Source organism: Camelus dromedarius, chromosome Y, assembly GCF_036321535.1.
Source record: "Camelus dromedarius isolate mCamDro1 chromosome Y, mCamDro1.pat, whole genome shotgun sequence".
Lineage (NCBI taxonomy): Eukaryota > Metazoa > Chordata > Mammalia > Artiodactyla > Camelidae > Camelus > Camelus dromedarius.
In genome coordinates, this window is record NC_087473.1 from 12,848,322 (window position 1) to 12,858,716 (window position 10,395).

Below are 10,395 nucleotides of genomic sequence, written 5' to 3' on the forward strand. Positions count from 1 at the left end.
TTTATAAATCGGTATCCTTTCTGTTATGCTTCTTGGTTTTTCTATATTTCATGTCTAATGGGTGCAAAAGTATTCTATATTTCTCATATTTATGCTCTTCAGAATTAATAACTTCTTCATTTGGACTATAATTGAATTAGTCTTTAATAAATTAAATTTTTATTTTTTAATTTAGCCAAGTGTTTCTCTATATTTCCTTAAATTTGAGTTCCAGAACCCAAAAGGACTTTCTAAAACCAAACCTCACACAGGAAATAGACTACAACTGTCAGCTAAATTTTTTTCCCCATAATTTTCTTATTAATTCATAAAACAAGAGACAGGATATTGACAGCCTGACTGTGGCTCCTATATCAGCATTATGACACCTTAAATTTACTTTCCATTAAAAAAAGTAGTTTAAGGTTTTCTAATTTTTCAGAGTGAGTCAGTAGCTTGGTACATGAAGCAATGTGCATTTATAGGATGTTTGGGTTTTGCTTCCTATTCCGTATGTGTAATTTGTAGAGAAATTGCAAAGTAGACCTAATGAAAGGAAGATGATACTGATGAAAGAGGAAATCTTTTGGGTGGAAATCATTCCACATTCATTGAATAATAAACGAATAGTAATATCAAAAATTAGAAACCTCTCTTTCTGAGAGAATTTCTGTTCAACCACATCTTTCACAATACAGATTTTCGGAACTCAAGAGTTAGAACACCGAGGATTAAATCTCATTCACTCCTTAATGTTTTGACAATTTACTTAATATCCTTTTCTTAAATGATTAGTCTTTGTTTTCAGCAGTGGTAATACCCCGTGGACAATACAAGAAAACTTTCTGATTCCCTGGTCTAAAGTATAAAATACTATGCAATAATGAAAAATATCTTAAAGATCTCATGAACTTTTAAAGCCAACTCTATGACTTTAGTCATTAATTGCAAATTATATTTAGATCCTGTGACTTTAGGTGACTATAGTTACAGGAAAATGGCTTTTAAAAGTATATAATGATAGATGATTCATTTCCCTGAACTTACTTAGCTAATGACCTAAATGAAAAGCATCCTTATATTACTCTGACTCCAAAAACAATAATGGGCTGAGAATTAAAAATTATATACAAATGAAATAACCTTATAAAAAAGTAGTCCCAACATTTTACTAGCAATAGTCTCATGTGAATTATTTGTATTTTAGGAAGCATTAATTATGTTACATATGAGTTAATAAAAGCAGGTGTCAACTTATATTTTAGGGCCATCAAGAAATGGGGACCTGGATTTTGTTTGCCTGCCTTTTGGGAACAGCCTTTGCTATGCCTGTGAGTATAAATCAATGTCCAATTTCACAAGCTTGGAAATAAAATCTGCCACAGCTGGTAAACTTCAGGGTTTAAAATAGTACAAGATCAGATGTCTTCAAATGTCTGTGTTTAAGAAACACATTTAGGAGGTTGTTATTTAAAAAAAAAAAAAAGATTCCCAGATGCCCTGGCAAAGATTCTGTACAGCTGGGGTAAAGCCTAGGGCTTTGCATTTTAACAAGCACCCTGGAGATTCCATTGAAACAATTAGCTTATAACATCATCACCTATCTGTAGATAAAATAAATTTTTGGAAAGGACCTTTGAAAGACCACCAGAGTAATTGTTTAAGCAGCCTTAGATAAATATACAAAAATACTAATTTTACCTAAAACACAACTTCTTATAACCTTGCAAATATCCTCCTACCCTCCAAACTGCTGGGCTGTTAATCCTTGAAAGGGTAAACTTCTGTGTTAGGAATTTCTTTCTTGAACCATCTTCCTGTTCTGAGAGGCCTCATCCTTTTGAGTGGACCTTCTAAGTATATGACTTCTGTGTGGCTGTCCAGAATCCTATGTATGCCCAATACACATGGATATATTTTACATCCAAATGCATCAAGGACTAGAAGTCTGACCAATTCTCTCTAAACATGGGTACATAAGAGATTAGATCACATACAGACAAAGCAGGATCCATCTGCTTTTCGGCAGCATAAAGAGCAGTTGATACAACCAGAAGCCAGCAAAGCTTGAATATCTGCCTCCTCTCTTCCTCTGTCCCCCATAAGACCAAGACTCTGTGCTCTGCCTTCCTGAAATCCTGCACTGTAGCAATTCCTAGTACAGCTTTGCTGTACACTTGAAACTAACATTATAAATTGACTGCACTTCAATAAGAATTAAAAAAACAAAACAAACAAACAAACAAAAACCAGAGCCTTAATCAGCTCGCTGCCTGAGGGAGGTGATCTGCATGATTCTCTGTTCTCTCCTTCTCCATTCCAGGACCAATCTAAATTCCACATGTAGTCATCAATCACTTGCCTCCACTTTTGCCAAGACAGACAGTCCTGGTTTAGATAATTATTCAGGTTGTTTTTCATTTTGAACGTTAAGATTTTTCTACTATAGAAACATTGATAGACTAATAAAAATAAAAGAACAGAATAAAAGAACTGTCCTAAACTTCAAAAATCAACTCTTTCATTTTTCATGGGATTCACAATGTTTCCACTTTACTGCACCCATCTTGTTTTCATATTCATTGATAATTCACACATAGTTGTCCTTTTTGTTGTTGAGGTGCTATTTACTTTGCATGCCAATTATGAGTAATCTCGTTTGGTATGTATCCACCTCCTCATCTATAAGAAAAGATTTGTGAGACAATTCTCTTCTTGTTGGTATTTTGCAATCGTGTTAAGAGAAACATCTTTCTCTTCCCAACATGGAGTGAGTTTCACCAAGGAGTAAGATAATGGATGGGCTAGAGTAGAATTATTAGACAGGAGGGATGGAGGGGTGTCTGAAAATCACTGGAGGTTAAATGTGTGCTGGTTTCTGCTTCCAGGTCTCTCACTCTAAGACTACAAGCCCAGGGGGAAATCATTTAGCTGTTATGGACCTCCTCAAAATAAGAGGGCTCTTTTCCTACACAGCGTACATGTTCAAACAAAAAAGTAGACCTCAGATATATTCTGCACTATATAGATTTTAAAAAAGTGGCTTCAGTCTCTCTTAATGTGAACAATTGCATATTGACTTAATCTCTTCCTCTCTCTCTCCCTTTCCTCTCCCTCTGCCTCTCCCTCTCCCTCTTATCTTCCTCTCCCTCATTATTTTTCTTCTCCTTTCCCCCTCCCTATAAAAGCTACCACCTCATCCTGGGCACCCTGGTTATATCAACTTCAGCTATGAGGTAATTTTTCTCTTTACTAATTTTGATCATTGTTTGAGTTAACAATGCCCTGGGCTCTGTAAAGAATAGTGTGTTGATTCTTCATTCAAGATGTTTCTCAGTCCCATTTTTTTCAGTTCTCATTACAAGCTTCCTGGTTTAAGCCCTGAAGGGTCATCTCAAGCCTTCATTGCCCCAGAACACTCCCACTTGGCCTCTCTGACCCAGGCCCTCCTCCTTATATGGCTATAAAGTTTATCCATTGTGAACTACCAGTCAGGAGGACTGCATGGTAGGGCAGAAAGTGAACTCTGGCTGAACAGCTTTGTTCTATCCCAGCCTGTAAAATATAGGGAATCAGGTAAGATGTTATTTAAGATCCTTTCCAGCTAGAAAACTCCGGATTCTAAGATGTTCACACTCTGTGTGACTCCCTCATTTTTCTTTACTGAAAGATTAGAGACCAAGAGGTCTGTGAGACATACTACAGTGCAATGGAAAGCATGAGATTTCTGGCAAGCAGTCTGACGCTCTGATCAACTAACCATACCAACCATGTGACCTTGGGCAAATCATTTTTTCTTTCTGGAACTTCAGCTTCCTCATCTGGAGAAGGGAAATAATTATAATACTCACACAAAATATTGTTTGAGGGGCAAAAGAGTTAAGCAATATAAAATGTGCTTTATTAAGTACAACTTGAGCCAGGTTAATAATTGTTGTACTGATAATGAATCTTGTACTGCTTACTACATGAAGGAGTTCCCCAACCTAAGGGAAAGCCATTTAGAAAGGAGGCAAGCTCTTAATTCTTTCAAATGTTCAGATGACAATCCATGAGCATGTTTACTCATACAAGCTGAGGAAAAGTGTTAATATGAATTTGAGGCAAGACTTTCTGTTAAACCTTAAAAGGTTGACATTTTTGACATGAAGAAGCCTGTATTTCTAGGATGAGTGACAGTGTTTCTGCTTCCTTTATTTTTTTCATTGTGACATCAGATCAAAAAAGGATGTAATGAATGTTACATCACATTAATTTTCTGTTTTGTTTTTTCTTGCAAAGAAGAGCAGGAGCTGTGGAATTAAGCAGGCTTACTACTCAGTCAAGCTCGTGTACCTCTTTAACTCTCCGTGACCTTGTCTGTAAAAGTGAGGGTGATGATACTTGCCTCAGAGTATGTGAGAGAACATGAAAAATGTGTATGGTGGATGTAAGGTAATGCCTGGCACATAGGAAGCACCTGCCAAATGTTGACCTTATTCTTTCTTCCATAGAACTCATATTTTCAGGCTATCAGTATTGACAGGACTGCATTAGTGAGTCTGTGTTTCATGTAAATGAATTAAAACAAATGTATTCTAATGTCTCTTTCTCTTAAGGTGCTTACCCCTGTGAAATGGTACCCGAACATAATAAGACATCCGGTATGTAGTTTTTTTGGTTTTTATTCCCTTAAAATATTAAGCATGAATTTCAATTCCCTTTTAAGTGAGGTAACATATCTATGCCGCATATAGAACTAATGGGATGTCTAGTTTGAAAAACGTCTTATCTGTATACACAGTTAGAAATTCTTGCACAGGAAAAAATGAATAAGTATTAATATTGTCATAATGACAAAGAAAACATTGCTACTTCTCCAGCCGGAAGTCAATGGAGCCGATGGTAAACCTGACTCTTTGTTTCTCACCAGTACCCTTCCTATGGTTACGAACCCATGGGTGGATGGCTGCACCACCAAATCATTCCCGTGGTGTCCCAGCAGACTCCCCAGAATCACGCCCTGCAGCCTCATCACCACATCCCCATGGTGCCAGCTCAGCAGCCCGTGGTGCCCCAGCAACCAATGATGCCAGTTCCTGGCCAGCACTCCATGAGTCCAACCCAACACCACCAGCCAAACTTCCCACTGCCCGCCCAGCAGCCCTACCAGCCCCAGCCCGTCCAGCCGCAGCCTCACCAGCCCATGCAGCCCCAGCCCATGCACCCCATCCAGCCCTTGCCGCCACAGCCACCTCTGCCTCCGATGTTCCCCATGCAGCCTCTGTCTCCCATGCTTCCTGACTTGCCTCTGGAAGCTTGGCCATCAACAGACAAGACCAAGCGGGAGGAAGTGGTGAGTACACCTCGAAGTCACTACAACACATGTGAAAATGGTAAAGCAAAATTGGCCTCCAGAGTTCTAAATTCTCAAACAATCTAGGGGCGAGAGTTTCAGTAGCTATGTTCAATAAGTGTATTAGTCCAAGCGTGTGTTGTAAGTTTATATTATAAATGAGTTTGTTTATCAATATGGCATATTTATTGTGGGTGCAAAATCTACAGTTATTTTGAATTCCAGCCACAGTATGAATTACTGAAATACACTCATTTTAAGGACGATAGTTCTTATCTTTCAACAGTTTGACCAGCAAAGGTAGGCCAGAATTACACTGAAAGATACAAAAAGAGTACTTTTGGATGTGAGGAGATGCAGGTATCAGAACAGTTTAAAAAATGGTAGTTGGAAAAACTCTTTAAATATACGTAAGGGAATATTATCTGCATTAGGTGGTTTTTAATGTAATTTGAAGGCGGCTAAATTAGACAAATGTATAGATTCCATTTCATTGCTGAGATTAAACATAAAATTATAATAAGAGTTTTTTTTTACAAGTTAGCTCAAAATCTCATTTCATTATAAGAAACTTTTACAAATAAATGAGAAATAACCAATACACTTACTGAATTCATTCTTATAAACCCTTCTTGCTTCATATATGAGTTTATATGAGTTTACAATCTACAAATGCTGTTAGTGATTAGCTACTTAGAAACAGTGAGGGGTGAGGTGACCGGAATGTGTAGTCAAGACATGCAGATTCTTGGGTTGCCCTTGCTCCAAGAAAGAAAATGGTTCTTTCAAATTTATAGGTGTTTATTTTCCAGTTTCTAAAACAGGGGAATGTAACTGGATCAGATAATTTTAAAGGCTCTGTTTAAGTATTTATAGTGTTAGTACAAATAGTAAATTAAAAAATCAATTGTTTAAAAATTAGCCAAAATCATTCAAGTAATAAAAATATTTTTATTAAAAGTAATTGGTCAAGCAAAAATACTTATATGCAAATAGAGTTTCATAATTGTGAGTATATTTATGAAAAATGTGGAACACTGTATCCCAAATACTGTAGTACCCTTAGTTAATGATTTCAGTCCAAGCTACATGTTCTCTCATTAAATAGAAAATATGTATTTTTATTGGTTTGTTAATAAATATGGCTAGGGATTGTACAGTGTGTTCATACTGTCCAAGCTATTTATGGATAGATGACTTTAGTTAGAATGTTTATACCCTTTAAAACTTTGTTTCTGCATGTGTAAAATTAGGATATAGCTGGACCTTCTTAGAACTGTTTACAGAAAATAATCTAAAATGATTAACTGAGATTCTGGCAGGCAGGAGATACTCAAAGAAAGATAGCTATTATTATTTTAATATTATATAAAGTCCTGAAGGCAGTAACTATGTTCATGGACACCTCCATACCTCATGACAGTGAAATAATAAAGAACTTTTGGAGCTTGTAAAGTTCGCAGCTTTCATGTAGCATATTTTTTCAGTAAGATGGAAGATGTATATGTTATTGTATGTGGCATTTTGCAGCAATATTATCTTAAATGTTCCTTTTGCTATTTTTTTTTCAGGATTAAAAGATCAGAAAAATGAGAGAACTAAATTAGATATTTCAGTTGCTCTTAGGAATGTCACAAGAACATATTGATTTGTGCCTACAATAAGTTTACTAGTAAATTCTGTAACTAAAATAAGTACCATTAGAATCCAATAAAATGTTTTTAAAATTATCTGTGTATTATTTTTGAATTAAATACAAAATTTCATGTCACTTGAGGGAACATATAGCTTGTACCATACAAAACTGGTGGTGTGGCAAGCAATTTTTTAAAAAAATTTAAAATATACTAGCCTCAAACCTGTTTTTATATGTTAGTTTATGCATGTTAACATTTATATATGATAAAGTAAAAAAATCTGTGACTTTGTAAAGTCACTCGAACTAAATTCTTGAAAAATATTTACATTACAAGATGAATTAAGACTTGGAACACTGATTTTATACTTAATGTTATTTGTCAAAATCTGATCTTTTGATGCTTCTGATTTAAGTGAAAAATATGTTAAATAAAATTACGTGACATGCTAAATAATACACCAAACTTAAAATTACTTAATTAGTTTTGCAAAGAAAACTTTAATTAAATTTAAAATATAAAATTTACATGCAAGTTATTTATTTCACTTCATTATTTTTAGCATGATAAATTCTATTTTATAATCTTCAAATGTTAACAGATACACAAATGGACTAAAAGTGAAATTTCTTTCTGTCCCATTTTTAATTTTAAATCTTTTTTTTTTCTTCTGTACTCACACAGAATTGTAAACCGTCTTTGCAGGTTTTACATTACATATTACCTGCCATAACTTTGTTATAGTTAAGGACTCAATTATGTCCCATAATGAATAAACATAACTTTATTGGGAGGATGTTGATATTAAAACAGATAATTTGAGTTTTAAATCTTTAGATTCAATAAAACACGAATGAAAGCTTTTAATAAATTGACACAGGGGTGCTTTAATCAAAATGGTAAATATTTATTAACCACCTTCTAGGGCAAGACACTATTCTATGTCCTCTTAAAAATAGTAAGTCCCCATCCTTAAAGAATCTAGAATCTACCACAGGGATAAAATAAGCGTACAAACAATATGACAGATATATAGTCAAAATGCTCTGGCAAATATTGTAGACATCATTAGGTATGGGTCCAACAGCTTTCCTCATCTTTCATTCCTAGTTGTTGCCAAAGATGTAATTAATTCCAGCATTTGGAATTCCATGAGGTCAAGAGAGAGGAGCCTCCTCCCCTGTCCCAGGGAAAGGTTTTCACTCCTCCATGCAAAGTATAACATTGATTATTGTAACTCTATTCATCTTGCTGGTGATTGATTAAGGGATGCCTTGTGGTAGAACCTGGACAATAAATGAAGCTAAAAGGAATATCTCTTAGATGAAGAGGAGCTTCTGGATCTATTGATTTGAAGATGTAATGCTGAGAGTGTGATTGCCAATTTGTGATAATTCCTGGTCAAATTCCCTCTACTTTTTAGATAGCCTTCCTGTATCCCTGAATTAACCAACTCTGAGACCATCTACCTCTAGTGCAAAGGCACTTGTTCTTGGAATATGTTTTTCAGTTGTGGGTTATAATCAACCGTATGGATATTGACATCAGTTACAGAATATTCATCATTTATGCCATAACAATGAAATGTCTCTTAATGTTTCCAATAATATCAAGATTTTCTGGCCAGGATTCAGACTATGTTATCTCCTGTTTGCTTTTTGTGGTTCATGAAAATACTGCCTTATAATTACTGTTGTTGGGAAACATTTTAAAGACTGAGTTTAAGGTCAACACTTCAAAAGGAACATAAATTGGAAAACAGCTGGATTAATAAACTAATAGATACTGGTATGAATATTTCTAGAAATCTATTCCTGAACTCTTGGCTTTATCTTCTAGCAAATATCTTTGAACCCATCCTGCTACAATCATGTATAAAGTTTCAGCAAGGCATGTAGCATGTAGCACTTGCTCGATTAGTGTTACTTAGGAGGAGGGAGACAAGAATGATGATAATGGTGATGTCAGAAGCCAGTACAATAGTTCCCCTTTACCTTAGGGGTATGCATTCAACAGCAAAAGGGTAGAAAAAGTTATTCCTTGCAAATAGTCACGAGAAGAAAAGCAATAAAGGTTATGTACTATCAGACAAATATATATTAAGTCAAAACTGTTACAAGAAACAAAGGGAAATATTATAGATCGATAAAAGGGGTATTTCACCAATAAAATATTATGATTATAAACATATGTTCACCAAACATCAGAGCTTTAAAATATTTAAGTAAGCATTGATAAAAAAAAGGGAGAAATGCATAACTCTAAATAATGTTAGAAAGCTCTCCAATACTCCACTTTTATGCATAAATGAACCAGAGAAGATCCCTGATGAAACAGTGAATGTACATAACACTTAAATTCAACTGAGCCTTATAAACATAAAGAACGCTCCATCCAAAAACAGCAGAATACAGGTTTTTCTCATGGAACATTCTTTTGGAGAAACCATATGCTAAGTTACACACAAATCTTAATACATTTAAGAAGACTAAAATCATACAAAGTATCTTTTCTGATCAAAAGGAACATATATGTGGAATGTAAGGATAATTCATCATAGAAAATCACTCAATATAATGAATCATATTAATAAAAAGAGAACACTAGTTTATCTCAGCTGATGCAAAAAAGACATTGACAATGCATTTGATCAACACTCTTTTATAAGAAAATCACTCAACAAAGTAGGACTATTAAAAAACTACCTAAACATAATAAAAGCCATATATGAAGAAAGAACAGATAACCATACTCAGTGACATAAGACTGAGAGTTGTTCTCTAACACCAAGGGGGAAAAAAGAGACAAAGATGTGCACTTCACCACTTTTATACAATATAGAATTGGAACTCTTAGCCAGAGCAACTAGAGAGAAAAGGAAACAGATATACATCTAAATTGGAAAAGAAAAAGTAAAATTATCTGTTAGCATATGACATGATCTTAAACTTAGATATGCTGTTGGAGCTAATAAAAGAATTCAGTAAATATGCAGCAAACAAAATCAACATACAAAAATCACTTGAATTACTAGACTCTAACAATGAACATTAAAAAAATTATATTCGGAGAAAATTCTATCTACAATAGCATCAAAAAAAAAAAAAAAAGAATTAGTTTAACCAATAAGTAAAAGATGTGCCCTGAAAACTATAAAACATTGTTGAAAAAATTAAACATATAAATAGAAAGTAATCATGTTCATGTATCAGGAATTAATATTGTAACTATATAAATACCAGTCCAAGTAATCTATAGATTTGGTGAAATTTCTATCAAAATCTTGTTTTTTTTCTTTTTAGAAATAGTAATATTCTTTCTAAAATTTATATAGAACTTAAAGGAATTCCGAAAAGTCAAAAATATCTTGAAAAAAGAAAAAAATATGGAAAACTCACTCATTCTGATTTCAGACCTTAATCCAAAGTTATAGTAATCAAAACA

At 34.3% G+C, this 10,395-nt stretch overlaps 1 protein-coding gene across 1 annotated transcript; it reads left to right on the forward strand.

The window, feature by feature from the left end:
* The first annotated feature begins 1,250 nt into the window (after positions 1–1,250).
* Positions 1,251–7,043, forward strand: LOC135320315 (amelogenin-like). The gene is made up of 5 exons (XM_064483413.1): positions 1,251–1,310; positions 3,168–3,215; positions 4,578–4,622; positions 4,892–5,314; positions 6,886–7,043. The coding sequence occupies exons 1-5, from the start codon at positions 1,257–1,259 to the stop codon at positions 6,889–6,891; spliced, it is 576 nt and encodes a 191-aa protein (XP_064339483.1). The 5' UTR covers positions 1,251–1,256; the 3' UTR covers positions 6,892–7,043.
* The last annotated feature ends 3,352 nt before the right edge of the window (positions 7,044–10,395 follow it).